Raw genomic sequence first — 18,482 nt, 5'->3', positions numbered from 1 at the left:
CAGAGGCTGGTGAGGGGAGGACGGCTCATAATAATGAATGACGTGAATGGCATGGTATCAAACACATGGAAACCAGATGTTTGCGTTTGAGACCACTTTTCATTTCTTATTCAATACAATGAGCCCGTCCTCCCTATTTAAAGTGCCACCAGCCACCACTGATATAGTTCCATACAGTAACCAACCAATATTTTGTCAAGGTGAAACTAACACTTCAATCTGTCTATGAATCTTATAGTTCATGATGTTCACGTAGTTAAATCTAAAACAGTATGTCGTTGTGGTTTTGCAATGAAATTGAGAGATTGTTTTTTCCATTTATTTACATAAAACAGTTAAATGTTCATACAATATCTGTAAAAAAATTCTGCAGTCTGAAAATATACATCCTTTTATCCTCTGTAGTACTGTAAAATAGCTTCTTTTCTATTGGTGCAACATTTGTTATTGGTTTGTAACTGAGTTAAGAGTGACCACTCTTTCGAGAGATAATACCACACTGGCGCTTTAAGAAGTATCTTGTGGAATAAGGTAACATTCGGCAGTGTGCATGTTTGAGATCGACTACAAATCACCTTGCATCACAAATAACTACTCATTATGTGATCAAGATTAGCCATTCTGCGCTGCTGTTGCCTTTCTCAAACGAATTGCCTGAAAAATGCTGATTGTCAAAACTCATTCCAGGGCTACTGACTTAGCCCGTGTCCCCGTTCAACTTGTGAACCAGGAAGTAATTGGACCCTGCGCCACGTCCTGTTTCCGATTACCTGTCTGTCTCTCTCTGATTGTCTGTGCATTGTTAACTGTGTGAATTGTGAGGTCCTAGTCATTCAAACACTGCAAAGTCTATTGCTTTATGAAAGGCATCACTTTTACAGAGAAAACACAAGCTGCTTTGAGGAGAAGTGTGAAGCTTGTAATAGTTGGATTTTGACGCAGTCTTTTTTTATACCTGTTGCAAACAAACCACAATATCATACGTTTTTTTGTTGAAATATACAACCAAAATAAAGAGAATATTTGTCAATCTCATCAAGTTTTTCTCTGTACCTTGCTGATGTATCATCTTTTTAGTTTTTTAAAAGTTTTAAATTAAATTAATGTTGCAGTAAGGGGTGTAATGGTTCACCAAACCCACGGTTCTGTATGTATTGTGGTTTTGGGGTCACGATTTGGTTGGATTTCGGTACAGCGGGGAAAATGAAATGCCAACAGTTACTGTAGTTAATTTTTGTTTATTTAAGAAAATACAAAGTGTTGGTATTCCTGATTCCATATATGATCAGGAGTTATATAATGCCTGATGAGAGCACGATCAGAAATACCAACACTATTTTCTTAAATGAAAACACACGATTACTCATCAACAACACTAAAAAGTGCAATATACGTGTGAAATCAATATGTAAATATGGCTCAGACATGGTATATAGAAAAAATGTAAATGTATAACGTTTTCTTACAAAGAGAAAAATATGTGCAATTGTGACTCTCAAAGGGGGCGTGTCTGTCGCACGGTACTTCTCATTTCCCACTCCGGGGTAATGTGATGGCCTGTCACTGTTAAGTAGCTCTCTGTTGCCATGGAGGTCCATCCATCTGTAGTAAGCGCAACACAGGTTATATTGGCAATTCATGGACAACATTGGCTTTAGCTTGCTTATATAGAGCGGGTATATCTGTTTGCTGAAATGGGTGCGAGGGCGAATTTCGTAACGTGGCTCGAGCACTTTCATGAGGTGCTGAAACCCCTATTCTCAACCACCAAGAATAGGCGCATATCCGTGGCTATAAACATACCTATCGCTCTTATGTCTTTGGACCAGTCAGAATCAGCTGCGGATGGCTGCTTGAATGAAGAGACGAAGTTGTGTTAGTGTTTTTTTTCATTTCCGTCTTGCTCGGGTGGTAGGAATACTGGGGCGATGTTGGCGTAAATGTGTCAACATGTTTGAGGTGTTGGCAGCTGCATAGGCTATTCTCGTTGAGCAGTGGCGATATACTCTCTGTCCATCGCCGTTGTAATCTACTGGGAAGCCAACATTTTCCCAAACTGGAGATTTAAACGACGATGCTGCGCCTCACAAAAGAACAGTTTGAAATGCGCCAATTAAGATTCTCATTTTGATTGGCCTACAACGTGTGCAAAAGCTCTAGTTGTTTTAACGGAATAGCCTGACATGTTTTTCAGCTCAGATTTACTCAAGAGGCATACAACGCAGCGTAAGCATTGCCTATAGGCCTAGTATTAATTTTTTAAATATTGTTTTATGTATTCATTCGGGTTCACAGTGCGGACCGGACCAAACCGAGGTCCACATACCGAACGGTTCGGTATAAATACGTGTACCAATACACCCCTAGTGGCAGCGATTCTCTCCTCTGACTCAGAATTCCACTGACTGTGGTCAACATAGGAAGGGTTTGACCCCCTGACTCCACCCACATGTCATTCATACAGGCATGAATCAGCCAATTAGCAAGTATCATAGCAACAACAAGTCCTTATAGAAGCATCATCACCATGATCACTTACTGTAACTCACATGTTGAGAATATAATATGACACATTAACATCAATAGTTCAATAGTTCCCATGGGATCTTGAGACAGCAGGAGGAAGTTCTGCCTGCATCACAGCTCAGTGTCTGTCTGTCTATCTGTCTGTCTGTCTGGGTTGTCCATCTGCAGCTCAGGAACTACAGGCCATAGTGACAACAACAAGAACATTCTCTCTGTTTCAATAACGTTCTGTTTCATGATGCGTGTCTACACTCTAGAACGTGAATGAGAGCCGGAAGCATGTTCTATGTTCTAGAAGAAGTCACTGATCAGATCAGGTTTGAACATGCATCCTGGTTCCGGGAAACAATCCAAAACGATTGGATGAATTCCCTCATTTTTTGGGCACTGCATGAGTGGCATCATTCAAAAAAAGAGATAGTTATAGAATGGCTTTAATCTTTTTCCTGACTTCATGTGAAAGTGTGCTTTTATATCTGTCCTGATCATTTAGGTTTAATGGAGAAGAGGAGAAACAAGCCGTCTTTTAGCTCTTTCTACGTGGATGAGTTATTTAGTGTTGTGCCTTGCCATTGTTTTGAAATGTGCCTAGGTTTACTCAAGGTGGAGCTTGTGGTGTGAATCATAGAAACATCATTAGAATAAGAATAGCCATCCCATTACAGAACATTGACTGGAATGAGAATGTCTGTTCTACTATTTATATTTCTATGGTGTGAATGATGTGAATACAGTAAGAGTGTATTTGAATGTTGCAGAATGGCAGCACTGAGCAGGTATATATCTAGCTCTCACAGAAGACCAGCACCAGAGGGACACCTATATGAAAGCTACTACACATCCTCTGACTGGGGAAGTCTCGTAGGAAGAGAATACGAAAAGGAAGGGAATGCAGGTTAAATGGCTTCTGCTGTCTGTCACTGTCTCGTACAGTACTGACCTTCTCAGGATTGGTGGAGTCAGTACTCAGTATTAAACTGGACTAAAATTAAACACTACACGTTGCATGGTTCATATGACTGACTTAACGAGCGCTGTCGACGACAACAACTAGACATAATCACCAATAAGCCGACTGACTGACTGTACAATTAACACAAAAAACCTATAGAGAAGTAACTGAGTAGAAGTGAAACATTTACAAAAGAAAAAACAAAAGAAAATGCTATTCACATGTACCCGCATCGTAAGGGATGGTGAAATCCATAAGACCTAGGCTGAGAAGCTAGGCTATACCTAAGCTATGGAATGAAGTGACTCAGTAGTGCTAATGAGAGTTCCAACAACGTGTCCCAAGATGCCTAGAGCCACTCTGAGGCCCACTGTCGTAGCCCCCGACAGGCGCCCACAAACACACACCCCGACAAACACACACACCTCGGCATGGTGTGTGTGCGCGTTTATCTCTCCGTCTGTCCGTCAGTCCTCAAAGACCTCCAGGAAGAGTGGGGGGAAAAGTTCGTTGGGGCACTCCACCTTCATATGCAGGAAGCGGGAGGCGTGGCACGCCCCGATCATCCGCAGGTCCGTCACCTTCATCAGCAGCTTGGGCCAGAATTGCGCCACCTTGTGTTTACGGTAGTTGATGTAATGTTCAAAGGCCAGAAGGAACTCCTCCTGACAGCGCTCAATGCGCTCCACGCTGGTCAGCCCCGGACGGTCTGGGGATGGAGGGAGAGAGAGATGGACAGAAGGAAAAAAAGGATGAGTTTTCATACTGTACTGTATATTAGTACTGTCGCGTAGACATTTTTATACTAATCCAACCCTAATGTACAAACACCATCTCATTGGAGATAGACTCTATACCTTTAAAACTCAATACTTGTATTAATCGGATGTCCTGTAATCTGTCGCTAGCTTGTTTTAATCACTCCAGGGGTTGCATGTGCGATAGATTTACAGAACTTTCGATTTATAAAAGTATTGAGTTTTGAGTAAGTATGCTACAGAATTATTAGAACGAATAGCAGATTGGCTCGCATTTGCCATTGATTTCACAACTATAAAAGTAAATGCAGACAATCTGTGCATGGGGATATAATAGGAGATCGATGGCTTCACAGAACAGAGAAGGCATTGTCTTAGAGACGGAGGGAGGGAGGGAGATGTGTGGCCCCAGCACAAAGCTATTGATTTTGAACGTCAATCTCCCGGACGGCTATTGTAGTCTCATCATTAGATGGTTGCCTTTCCAAGGGTGGGCTCTGTAATCCCTGATAATCGCTATGTGAAAGATTGGCTTAATGGGTTTTAAAAAAACTCTGGTGGAAGTTAACAGCAGTATTGACGTGTGACTGACTGTGGTTAATCACACATGAAAACAGGCCGGCACACACTGACTTACTGGCTTTGGGATTTACTGACTGTTTTACATACTTACCAAGGTTTACTGATTGTTTAATTGCAGTATTGACGTGTGACTGACTGTGGTTAATCAAACATGAAAACAGGATGGCAGACACTGACTTACTGCCTTTGCTGACTGTTTCATTGCTTACTGACTGTTTTGCTACAGGTCTCACAGGAGGCTGGCTGTTGGGTTTATGTGGTAAGCCTATAGGCTCTTTGCTAACAATTTATTGTATATGAATAAATATATATAATATATATATCTCAATATTGATTGTGTACAAGTTACTGTAAGTGTATATCATAAATAATAAGTAAGGGATAATCAAGGACGGGCTATGTGTTCTATGGAAAATAATGAACGACGTGGAACTGACCTTCCACGGAGTTGCATTATTTTCAAGCTTTTTAGCTAACCAAACCATCAGTCCTAGCTTGCCATTATGACAATCGAATTCAACAATGCCAATTTGTATTTTTGTATTTATTGGGGATCCCCATTAGCTGTTGCCAAGGCAGCAGCAACTCTTCCTGGGATCCAAACACATTAAGGCACTTACATTACATATAAAACAAAATATGAAACAGTACATCATATAACATTATTACATCACTACATATCTACAATAGAAAGTGTATAATACCACCATACAACAATATTACAATGTACGTGTGTGTAGAGTGTGTGTGCTAGTGCTTGTGTGCGTATGCGTGTGTCTGTACCTTTGTGTGTCTCTTCACAGTCCCCGCTGTTCCGTAAGGTATATTTTTATCTGTTTTTAAAATCTGATTCTACTGCTTGCATCAGTTACCTGATGTGGAATAGAGTTCCATGTAGTCATGGCTCTATGTAGTACTGTGCACCTCCCATAGTCTGTTCTGGACTTGGGGATTGTGAAGAGACCTCTGGTGGCATGTCTTGTGGGGTATGCATGGGTGTCCGAGCTGTGTGCTAGTAGTTTAAACAGACAGCTTGGTGCATTCAGCTTGTCAACACTTCTTACAAAATTAAGTAGTGATGAAGTCAATATCTCCTCCACTTTGAGCCATGAGAGATTGACATGCAAATCATTAATTTTAGCTTCCCGTGTACTTTTAAGGGCCAGCCGTGCTGCCCTGTTCTGAGCCAATTGTAATGTTCCTAAGTTCGGAAGTGGTCGCCTAAACAGCAGAATGTGAGGCTCAGGTTCATGGATCATATAGTGCACCCATCCAAGAGACTGCTGCACTCCCATTCGCCTCCACTCATCCTCAGACATCAGGTGGGATTTGGGGACTTGTTTCACCATCTCCCGCGGCAACACAACATGTCTGTATTCATAGTGTTCGTCGTTATATTTGTCTGAGTAGTAGATTTCTTTGTGTGACATATTGCCAATAAATAACTTTAAGACAGTATACACATACAATTCCACTGCACTTTGTTAGCAAGTATTCCACGAACATTCCCACTGCTAGCTTTCTTCTAGCTTTCTTTTTTTTCTAGCTTTTTTTTCTTTTTTCTTGCTAGCTTTCTTGCAACACGTATGGTTAAGAGGGCAGAGCAACGTTTTATTATGGACAGACTTCTCCCCATCTTAGCTACTGTTGTATCAATATGTTTTGACCATGACTGTTTAAATTCCAGGGTTACACCAAGCAGTTTAGTCACCTCAACTTGCTCAATTTCCACATTATTCATTACAAGATTTAGATGAGGTTTAGGGTTTAGTGAATGATTTGTCCCAAATACAATGCTTTTAGTTTTAGAAATATTTAGGACTAACTTATTCCTTGCCACCTGTTCTGAAACTAGCTGCAGCTCTTTGTTAAGTGTTGCAGTCATTTCATTCGCTGTAGTAACTGACGTGTATTGTCTTGAGTCATCCGCATACATAGACCCACTGGCTTTACTCTAAGACAGTGGATGTCGTTAGTAAAGATTGAAAAAAGTAAGGGGCCTAGACAGCTGCCCTGGGGAAATGCTGATTCTACCTGGATTATGTTGGAGAGGCTTCCATTAAAGAACACCCTGTTAGACAGGTAACTCTTTATCTACAATATAGCAGGGGGTGTAAAGCCATAACACAGAAGTTTTTCCAGCAGCAGACTATGATCGATAATGTCAAAATAGCATTGTATCTGGTCAAACTAAGGGTTGGTAACATGCTGATTGGTTGGCTATTTGAGCCAGTAAAGGGGGCTTTACTATTCTTAGGTAGCGGTATGACTTTTGCTTAAATTGAAGATATGGCAAATAGGAGTGGCAGTATCATCCGCTATTATCCTCAGTAATTTTTCATCCAAGTTGTCAGACCCCGGTGGCTTGTCATTGTTGATAGACAACAATCATTTTTTCACCTCTTCCACACTCACTTTATGGAATTCAAAAGTACAATGCTTGTCTTTCATAATTTGGTCAGATATACTTGTCATGCCTAAATTTGCTAATCTTGCCAATGAAAAAATCATTAAAGTAGTCGGCAATATCAGTGGGTTTTGTGATTAATAATGTTTTCAATTAGACTTTTGCTTTCAAAAGCAGCTCAAACATAGAACATGTAAGAATGAACCATAGCCTTTCAATTCTACCGTGCAAATATACTGTGTGTTATAGGGAAATAATGCACACTCTAGAATGCCCTTCAAGCCAATAAGAAACAAGTATTCAAAAATGCCATGGTATAAACATCTATTAGCACATAATACCGCTAAAGCTACATGTGTGATTATAGATGTGTAATGTACGTTTCATGATATACCGTTAATGTAAATCCTCTTTCTACACATGGGACAGGGGTTAATATGGTGTGCTGTTAGACCAATTTTCTATCTGTTTGAACTCAGGGGCCTGCCGCTCTCTTTCCATCTCACCCACAATATATTCCTATTACCTACAAGTTCCTAAACTACTTGTAATGTAACCTACTTGTCATCTTGCCAAATAGTTCAAGATTAAAATGGCAGGTCATTACCAAATTATACCAAAAAAACTACACGAAATAGAATATTAAAGAACACTCTTATAGAAGTTTTAGAATTCACCCAATTTTTTATGTGGCACCTTTTAAAGGATATATTTGAATTAACTATCCGTAAAAAAGCAATATCTTCTATATTGTCAGCTTACAAGTGGTTAAAACTGCTGCTGGACTGTGGCCCCTCAGTTTCAATGGCCATGACCCCCTCGCCCTTTAAAACACTTTTAGAAGGTGTATTTGTCATGGTGGTGATATAACCCATAAGCCTGCGTGTAGAGAAAACAAAGGGCCGGATGTCTGGTAGTGTGGTGACGCAACAAGTGTGTGTGTGTGCCGGCAAGCTTGTCTCTCTCTCACCGGAGGACAGGAGGATGACGGCCTGTAGCAGAGCGACCTCAGAGTCGTCCAGGTGGAACGACGACAGCGACACGCCCAAATCAAAGATGGCGTCCGACACCACACCCAGGCCTCCGTTCTTCAGCTGGCCGCGGGTCACGGCCATCTCTCCGTTAAGCGTCAGCGTCTCACTCTCGGGGTCGTAGCGAACGGCCGCCCGTAAAGACATGATCTCCATGCAGCAGCCTTTCAATAGGATAATCTGGTCTTCACAAGGCAGCTGGAAGGAGAGAGACAAACACAGAGAGCAAACATTGTTATAGATTTTTTATTGATTTATTTGCACATAAAAGATGAACGACTGATGTGATTGTAAGAATTAAAAGGGAAAATAGGAGAATGCACAGGAGAGGTAAAACTCCAGAAATTATGTTAGAACGTTTATGTTCACATATATTAGTAGTGTTAGCATTTACTACAAACTGAACTCTGTACATCCCAAATTCATTAGAATTTCAATTTAGTTTATTATATTAATAATTATGTTGATTTTGTTTAGCTTTACATGTTGAGACCATTTCTATTTCTGTTTTAGTATTAAGGTATTTGATTTTTTTTATATGAAAGACAAGTAGAAATGTAGCACTAAACAAAAACATAATTCACACAATTTATATTTAACTATAAACTAAAATATTGAATTCATTTTACATTTTTTGTTTGAACATTTTCTCTCTTTTAATTTTTTATTTTAGTGAAATTGCTTATGTTGTTGATGTTTTTTTAAAATTGAGTTTGTTTCTGTTTAAGTTATTGTGTTTTATAACCAATATCTTTATTGCCATCCTCAATGATAAATAATTAGGAAATCAATCATATGAAAAGAGAACAAAAATATGAACCCCCCCCCAAAAAAAAAATATATATAGCTTGATAATAATTTAATTTTTTATTTCAGTTTCAATAAAGTAAAACTACCTTGCTTACTTACGTACCTCACAGAACATAGGCAGCTTTTTGGCAAAGTCCACCACTCGGGTAATGGCGGGGGTGATAATTTTTGTAAACTGACTGAAGGCTTCTATGTCCACTTTGCTCCCTTCAGGTGCATTTATGACCGGTGCTTGACCAATGTCCTCGGGCTGAAATGACAAGAAGAAGAGGGAGGATGTAGGTACGTTCAACAGGGCTAGACAGGGACAGACTACTAAAAGACCACAAGACAGAGGGTGCGTCTGAAATAGGGTGCACCCTATATAGTGCAGTACTTTTGAACATAGGTCAAAAGTAGTGTACTATCTAGGGAGGAGGGTGATAACTCAGACGCAGCTAGAAAGATAGACAAACAGACCACACAACACAACACGTTCTCCTCTTTCTCCTCTAAGTGTGAGACAGGTCAACGAGTATAACAGCATAACACGAAAACAAAGTGGACAGCGTTTCCACTGTGACCGTTGTTCAGGAGGGAAAAGGAGGAAAGTAGGGAAACTTAAAAAGGAGGGATAGTGCAAAGTGCAAGCCATTAATTTTCTCATCCTCAGTTGGCAGAGTCTTTGACTAGGGTTATCCACTGATACGGTATTATTATTATTATAACATATTCAACTACTTGCCTTCTGACCAGAAGTGACATAAGAGCACTAGAGAGAGTAGAGTGGTCCTCTGTAGCTCAGCTGGTAGAGCACGGCGCTTGTAACGCCAGGGTAGTGGGTTCGATCCCCGGGACCACCCATACACAAAAATGTATGCACGCATGACTGTAAGTCGCTTTGGATAAAAGCGTCTGCTAAATGGCATATTATTATTATTATATTATAGAGTGAGCGCGTAAGCAAAGAGCCCAGATTGAGTTGAGTAGCAGAGGACAAAGCACTGTGTACAGCACCCCCCAGCTTCCGTTGCTTTGGCTTTAAATCAATAGGCATATTGATTAAATAATAAAACACAATAATAACATTATCCCTTTAAGAGTCCTTCTCCACTGTATGCCTTTCAACTGTCACAGCTAGCGGAGAACTAGCTACATACTGTATACACAGCACTTAAAGCTATATGGATCATTCTAGAGAAGTGGTTCAAATTGCTGTCCCCAGTCAAAAAATGATTTTAAAAAAGATCATCTTCAAACTTAAGACATTTATTAACATCATGATCTATTCTAATTCATGCCAATGCAATAACACACATATTGTTAAATTAATATAGTACAAAGTCATGGTTTATATTCCCATTTCTATTGAGAGGTGGCTGTACTCCACCCTGACTCCTAAAATTCATGTTTGAAAATAAAGCAATCCATGATTTTTGTAATATTTTTTACACTATTATTTCACTAGAACATATTGAGTTGTTTTATTATTAAATTGAAAGATACTGTTCTAATTAGTTTAGTTTCTTATTTAAAATATATATTTTTTCTTTCTCTGAGAGAAAAAGATTGCCCACTTTGTACTGTATGTCGCTACTGAAACACTTAAGTCACATCCCTACAATTATAACCAGGAAATGGGATTGCATCCCTCTCCATCATGGCCCCATGATGTGTCAATACCGAACATATAATATAAAAAAAATATATGTATGGTGTTGGGAATAAAATATATGTTTTTTGGATGTACAACTGTCCAAAAGATAGCTAGCTAGCCATATGGTATCTATGGGGATTAATTAAAGTCTAAATGGTCAAAACTGAAACGGTCACAACTGAAACAATTTGCTTAGTTTTGGTATTGACATGATTGTTTCGGTAATTGACACTTGATTGTTAATCCATTGTATTTCTTTACATCTCTTGAAAAAAACATTTGATATGATAATCTACATTGAACACATAGATCATTATTTCTCTCTCGAAGTCAAAGTCAAAGTAATGCACTGCATTAGACGAAACCACTTATTTTGTCTTTAAATGGAGGACATGATATTGTAGTGAATTCGGGGGGTAGCCCAGACCGGGACTCGAACCCAGGTCCAGCGACTGTCAAGCCAATACCTTAACCGTTACGCCAAGAGGTCTAATTTTTGTAATTCTTTTAAACCTTTATTTAACTAGGCAAGTCAGTTAAGATATGGTATACAGTGTTCCTCAGCCTAATCCCTCCCCCCACAAAAGTTACACAGCGACATGTTCAAATCAGCCAAAGTGTGTACGACACAGGCTGCTTTACACAGGCTGCCCAATTCTGATATATTTTCCACTAATTGGTCTTTTGACCAATCACATCAGATCTTTTCACATCAGATCTTTTTCAGAGCTGATCTGATTGGTCAAAAGACCAATTAGTTAAATAAATATCAGAATTGAGCTGCCTGTGTAAACGCAGCCAAAGTGTGCGAGAAGCTTGATCTGTGAAGACAGGGGAAATTGTCCATTGGTCAGAGCCTGACATTGATGGTGAAATGTTTCTCTAAATGAATTGTAAAGGGTTTGAAAGTCAGGTTAAAAATCGTGTTTTTACTATTTTGCACATTTTGTATTACACTTCTCAAATTAATCTGTAATAGAAGGTTAATCCAAATTATCAATACTGTGCATGGCTCTCCCTTAACTGCAACTTTTCACTGTTTCGGTAGTGAATAATTTAGTGCCTGGTAAGGAATTCTGGAAACTATTTAAAATATGCAATACAAAAAGTGTGTGAGTTGTAGATACAGTTGAAGTCGTTTACATACACGTAGGTTGGAGTCATTAAAACTCATTTTTCAACCACTCCACAAATTTCTTGTTAACAAACTATAGTTTTGGCAAGTCGGTTAGGACATCTACTTTGAGCATGACACAAGTAATTTTTCCAACAATTGTTTACAGACAGATTATTTCACTTATAATTCACTGTATCACAATTCCAGTGGGTCAGAAGTTTATGGCTTTATAAGCTTCTGATAGGCTAATTGACATCATTTGCGTCAATTGGAGGTGTACCTGTGGATGTATTTCAGGCCTACCTTCAAACTCAGTGCCTCTTTGCTTGACATCATGGGAAAATCAAAATAAATCAGCCAAGACCTCAGAAAAAAATGGTAGACCTCCACAAGTCTGGTTCATCCTTGGGAGCAATTTCCAAACGCCTGAAGGTACCACGTTCATCTGTACAAACAATAGTACACAAGTATAAACACCATGGGACCACGCAGCCGTCATACCGCTCAGGAAGGAGACGCGTTCTGTTTCCTAGAGATTAACGTAATTTGGTGCGAAAAGTGCAAATCAATCCCAGAACAACAGCAAAGGACCTTGTGAAGATGCTGAAGGAAACAGGTACAAAAGTATCTATATCCACAGTTAAACAAGTCCTATATCGACATAACCTGAAAGGCAGCTCAGCAAGGAAGAAGCCACTGCTCCAAAACCGCCATAAAAAAGCCAGACTACGGTTTGCAACTGCACATGGGGACAAAGATCGTACTTTTTGGAGAAATGTCCTCTGGTCTGATGAAACAAAAATAGAACTGTTTGGCCATAATGACCATCGTTATGTTTGGAGGAAAAAGGGGGATGCTTGCAAGCCGAAGAACACCATCCCAACCGTGAAGCATGGGGGTGGCAGCATCATGCTGTGGGGGTGCTTTGCTGCAGGAGGGACTGGTGCACTTCACAAAATAGATGGCATCATGAGGAAGGAATATTATGTGGATATATTGAAGCAACATCTCATTATTGTGGGAAGCTTGTGGAAGGCTACCCGAAACGTTTGACCCAAGTTAAACAATTTAAAGGCAATGCTACCAAATACTAATTGAGTGTATGTAAACTTCTGACCCACTGGGAATGTGATGAAATAACTACTATTATTCTGACATTTCACATTCTTAAAATAAAGTGGTGATCCTAACTGACCTAAGACAGGGAATTTTTACTAGGATTAAATGTTAGGAATTGTGAAAAACTGAGTTTAAATGTATTTGGCTAAGGTGTATGTAAACTTCGGACTTCAACTGTATGTCTAGAAATAGGATCCAAATTAGATTTTCTTTTCAAACCCCAATTTGAATGACCCATATACAGCACTGTTGTGATGAGGTGTGAATGACGGAGTCAGGCGCAGGAGGTAAAAACACAGAAATCCAGAGTTTATTCAGTGTACATGAATAAAGCGCAGTAAGCGTTAAAACGAAACTAGCACAAGGGAAAATCCACCTTGGCTACATACAAGGAAAGTGTAGCTCAACCGAGCTACTCTCACAATGAACAATCACTCACAAAGGACAAGGGGGCAGAGGGAACACATACACAGACTAATGAGGGAATGAGTACCAGGTGTGTGTGATTGACAAGACAAGACAAGACAAATGGAGTGATGATAAATGGAGCGGTAGTGCCTAGTAAGCCAGTGACGACGAACGCAGAAACTTGCCCGAGCAAGGAGGGGCAGCCTCGGCTGAATTCGTGACAGTACCCCCCCCCCTTGACGCGCAGCTCCAGCAGCGCGCCGACCCTGGCCTCGGGGACGGCCAGGAGGACGCGGAGCACGGCGAGCCGGATGGCGACGATGGAAGTCCCTCAACAGAGAGGGATCGAGGATATCCCTCACCGGGACCCAGCACCGTTCCTCCGGACCGTACCCTTCCCACTCCACGAGGTACTGAATGCCCCCCACCCGGCGCCTCGAATCCAGTATGGAATGGACAGAGTACGCCGGTGCCCCCTCGTTGTCCAAAGGACCAGCCACCAACGGCCTGAGGAGAGACACATGAAACGAGGGGTTAATACGGTAATCAGTTAACCTCGTTGATTCTCCTCAGGACTTTGAACGGCCCTACAAACCGCGGGCTCAACTTCCGGCAGAGCAGGCGGTGGGGCAGATTCCGGGTCGAGAGCCAGACCCGATCCCCCGGTACAAAGACGGGGGCCTCACTGCGGTGACGGTCAGCGTTTTCCTTCTGACAACGCACGGCGCGTTGGAGGTGAACATGGGCAGCGTTCCAAGTTTCCTCCGCGCGCCAAAACCAGTCATCCACCGCAGGAGCTTCGGTCTGGCTCTGGTGCCAACGTGCCAGAACCGGTTGATAACCTAAAACACACTGAAATGGCGTTAGGTTCGTAGAGGAGTGGCGGAGAGAGTTCTGGGCATATTCTGCCCATGGCAGGAACACCAACCACTCCCCCGGCCGGTCCTGGCAATAGGACCTCAGGAACCTACCCACATCCTGATTTACCTGTTCCACCTGCCCATTATTCTCAGGGTGGAACCCAGAGGTCAGGCTGACCGAGACTCCCAGACGTTCCATGAATGCCTTCCAGACTTTTGACGTGAACCGGGGACCTCGGACAGACACTATATCCTCTGGTACCCCGTAGTGCTGGAAGACGTGTGTAAACAGGGCCTCCGCAGTTTGCAGAGCCGTGGAAGGACCGGGCAGAGGAAGGAGGCGGCAGGCCTTCGAAAAGCGGTCCACAACGACCAGGATGGTGGTGTTCCCTTGAGAGCGAGGCAGATCAGTTAAAAAATCAACACTCAAATGAGACCATGGTCGTTGTGGAACAGGTAAAGGTTTTAACTTACCCGCTGGGAGGTGGCTAGGTGCCTTACTCTGGGCGCACACTGAGCAGGAGGAAACATACACCCTCACGTACTTAGCCAAGGTAGGCCACCAGTACTTTTCGGGCAGGCAGCGCACTGTACGACCGATACCTGGGTGACCAGAGGAGGGTGACGTGTGTACCCAGTAGATCAGTTGATCACGGATAAGCGCAGGCATGTACTGCAGCCCAGCTGGACATTGCGGTGGAGATGGATCTGTGCGTAATGCCTGCGCTATATCCGCGCCCATACTACCGGCGCCACAATGCAGGAGTCTGGCAGTATGAGGGTATTGTCTCTGGGCCTCTCCTCTGTATCATACAGCCGGGACAGTGCGTCTGCCTTCACGTTCTTCGTACCCGGAATGTATGACAGTGTGAAATCAAACCTGGGTGAAGAATAGGGCCCACCTGGCCTGGCGAGGGTTCGGCCTCCTCACTGCCCTGATGTACTCCAGGTTACGGTGGTCCGTCCAGACGAGGAATGGGTGTTTCGCCCCCTCGAGCCAATGTCTCCACACGGTGAGAGCTCGGACAACAGCCAACAGCTCCCGATCACCAACGCCGTAGTTCTGCTCCGCCGGGCTGAGCTTCTTTGAGAAGAACGCACAGGGGCGGACCTTGGGTGGCGTGCCCAAGCGTTGAGACAGGACTGCTCCCATCCCCACCTCGGACGCATCCACCTCCACTACGAACGGTAGTGATGGATCAGGGTGGGCCAGTACCGGGGCCGAGGTGAACAGTTCCCTCAGGTTACTGAAGGCCCTGTCAGCCTCAGCAGACCAGCGGAGCCGGGACGGCCCACCCTTCAACAGAGATGTAATGGGAGCTGCGACCTTGCCAAAGCCCCGGATAAACCTCCGATAATAGATGGCGAAGCCAAGGAAGCGCTGCAACTCCTTTACCGTGGTTGGAGTCGGCCAATTACGCACGGCTGCAATGCGGTCGCCCTCCATCTCCACACCTGTGGTAGAAATGCGGTATTCGAGGAAGGGGACGGACTGCTGTAAAAACATACACTTTTCTGCCTTAGCATAAAGGTCATTTTCCAACAGTCGGGCCAGTACTTTGTGAACCAGGGACACATGCTCGGCGCGCGTAGCAGAATACACCAAGATGTCATCGATGTAGACCACTACACCGCGACCAAGCATGTCCCGAAACACCTCGTTCACAAAGGACTGGAAGACTGAGGGAGCATTCATCAAACCATAGGGCATCACCAGGTATTCATAATGCCTCGTGGTTGTGCTGAATGCTGTCTTCCACTCATCTCCCTCTCAGATACGCACCAGGTTGTACGTACTCCTGAGATCTAATTTAGTGAAGAAGCGCGCTCCATGCAATGACTCAACCACTGACGGAATGAGGGGGAGAGGATAACTAAATCTAATCGTCTCCTTGTTCAGTGGTCGATAGTCAATGCACGGGCGCAGACCGCCGTCTTTCTTCTTCACAAAAAAGAAACTCGAGGAGGCGGGTGAAGTGGAGGGACGTATATACCCCTGGCGCAGGGACTCGGTGACGTATGTCTCCATAGCCTCCGTCTCCGCCTGCGACAGGAGATACACATGACTCCTGGGAGGTACAGCATCTACCCGAAGGTTTATTGCGCAATCCCCCACCCGATGAGGTGGCAATTTAGTTGCTTTATTCTTGAAGAAAACTTGTGCCAGATCATGGTATTCGGGGGGAATGCGCACGGTGGAGGCACCGTCTGGACTTTCCACCGTGGTTGCACCAACGGAAACACCCATACACCTACCCTGACACTCTCGCGACCACCCCGTGAGAACCCTCTGCGGCCATGAGAAAGTGGGGTTGTGGAGTGCTAGCCACGGAATACCTAACACCACAGGGAAAGCAGGAGACTCAATGATGGAAAGTGACCTGCTCACAATGCGTCTCCTGTGTGATCATGGTGACTGGTACTGTCACTTCCTTTATCAAGTGCTCTGATGGGGCGTGGAATGGATAGGGGAACTAATGAAATGCCCTGGCGGCGTGCAAAAGTTTTATCCATAAAGTTCCCAGCTGCGCCTGAATCTACTAGTGCCTTACACTTGGGAACTCTCATGTAATCAGGAAAGTATATGGGTAGGGTACAGTGCACAGCAGAGGGCTCTGAACAAGTGTGGGTGCTCAATACCTGGGGTGATGCGAGAGTGCCCTGCCGGCCGCCTCCTGACCCAAAAGAGCGCTGACGACAACGTGTGGTGGAATGTCCCTTCGTGCCTACCGATTGGCACTGGCGCTGTCGTCCTCCGCTCTCTCGGTGCGCGGCACCACCCAGCTCCATGGGCTCTGGATCCGCGTCGGTTGGGACGGGAACGGGCAGCCCTCATCCAGGACGTCCTCTGGTTGCCAGCAGGTTGTCCAGACGAATGACCATGTCCACCAGTTCGGTAAAAGACAAACTGGTGTCACTGCAGGCTAGCTCCCGTCGGACGTCTTCCCGTAGATGGCACCGGAACTGGTTGATCAGGGCCCGCTCATTCCACCCGGACCCTGCTGCCAGGATCCGGAACTCCAGCGCGAACTCCTGTACTGTCCTCGTCCCTTGTCTCAAGTGGACCAGCTGCTCACCCGCCTCTCGACCCTCGGGTGGGTGATCTAAAACCGCCCGAAATAGGCAGGCAAACTCCCTGTAGTCCTCCAACGCGGCTCCTCCTTCTCTCCAAACCGCGTTGGCCCACTCCAGGTCTTTCCCCGAGAGGCAGGAAATGAGGACGGACACCTGCTCTCGATCTGATGGCGCCGGCCTGACACTGGAGCAGTACAGCTCCAGTTGGAGAAGGAATCCCTGACACAGAGCCGGCGTCCCATCGAACGCCCGAGGTCGGGATATCTGGATCCCTCCGGGTGCTGTGATGTAGGTGGCTGGATCTGGTTGGCCAGCTGGTCTCGACAGATCGGTTCCTCTTCTCTCCAGGCGTTGGACGACCTGAAGAACCCGATCCATCGCTTCCCCCAAGCTGGCCAGCATCGTGGAATGCTCCTAGACCCATGCCACGATTCCAGGTGTGCACTCTTCTCCAGCTGACTCCATAGCGGGTGAGTGATTATGTGATGAGGTGTGAATGACGGAGTCAGGTGCAGGAGGTAAAAACACGAGAAATCCAGAGTTTATTCAGTGTACATGAATAGAGCGCAGTAAGCGTCAAAAACGAAACTAGCACAAGGGAAAATCCACCTTGGCTACATACAAGGAAAGCGTAGCTCAACCGAGCTACTCACTCTCACAATGACTCACAAAGGACAAGGGGGCAGAGGGAACACTTATACACAGACTAATGAGAGAAAGAGTACCAGGTGTGTGTGATTGACAAGACAAGACAAGACAAATGGAGTGATGATAAATGGAGCGGTAGTGGCTAGTAAGCCGGTGACGACGAACGCCGAAACCTGCCCGAGCAAGGAGGAGGGGCAGCCTCGGCTGAATTTTAACACTAGCCCATAATATAATAGCTAGCTATAGCAGGTGCGATTTGAGAAGCGTATTGATAGTATTTAAACTCAGTATTATATTTTGTCTACTAGTTCTTACCTTGGTTTCCTTCACCCCCACTGCACTCTGGTCAGAAGTATAGAATAAATTACAAGTTATTTCATTAAGTAGCATTGCTTCCTCGACCTGTTGGACAATCAACAGAGATTGTGAAGAACGTTTCAATGAGGAACCCGTGTCAAGCCAACTAAAAAAAAAAAGTTGAATTGAACTGAGGACAGGTAGATGACAGACAAGTAAGTGCAGAGAAAGAAAACAGGTGAGTAGTACACAAAAT

The 18,482-nt window shown here is 43.8% G+C and overlaps 2 protein-coding genes across 6 annotated transcripts in view; both read right to left on the bottom strand.

Moving 5' to 3' along the window:
- Window positions 1-305: 305 nt before the first annotated feature.
- Window positions 306-18,482, bottom strand: part of LOC311132637 (thyroid hormone receptor beta) — a 178,241-nt gene continuing 160,064 nt past the window's right edge. For 3 of the 5 annotated variants that reach the window (XM_084165885.1, XM_084165887.1, XM_084165886.1), the window contains 4 exons: window positions 18,245-18,331; window positions 9,170-9,316; window positions 8,196-8,454; window positions 306-4,187 (listed from right to left, as the gene is read on the bottom strand). In XM_084165885.1, the coding sequence (XP_084022011.1) occupies window positions 3,946-4,187; window positions 8,196-8,454; window positions 9,170-9,316; window positions 18,245-18,331 (735 nt within the window). In that variant the 3' untranslated portion in view covers window positions 306-3,945. The remainder of the gene's footprint in view (window positions 4,188-8,195; window positions 8,455-9,169; window positions 9,317-18,244; window positions 18,332-18,482) is intronic. The other 2 variants (XM_084165888.1, XM_084165889.1) reach the window with 2 other exon arrangements.
- LOC311131809 (cyclin-dependent kinases regulatory subunit 2-like) lies at window positions 4,587-6,267 on the bottom strand (the record flags this gene model as incomplete). The annotated part of the gene is made up of 2 exons (XM_084164940.1): window positions 5,972-6,267; window positions 4,587-4,609 (listed from the first exon to the last, which is right to left on the bottom strand). Exons 1-2 carry the CDS (start codon window positions 6,246-6,248, stop codon window positions 4,587-4,589), a joined length of 300 nt encoding a protein of 99 aa, XP_084021066.1. The 5' UTR covers window positions 6,249-6,267.

The sequence above is a fragment of the Coregonus lavaretus genome (genome assembly GCF_964263955.1).
Source record: "Coregonus lavaretus genome assembly, chromosome: 7".
In the NCBI taxonomy this organism is placed as follows: Eukaryota; Metazoa; Chordata; class Actinopteri; order Salmoniformes; family Salmonidae; genus Coregonus; species Coregonus lavaretus.
This window is presented reverse-complemented; position numbering and strand designations above follow the sequence as displayed.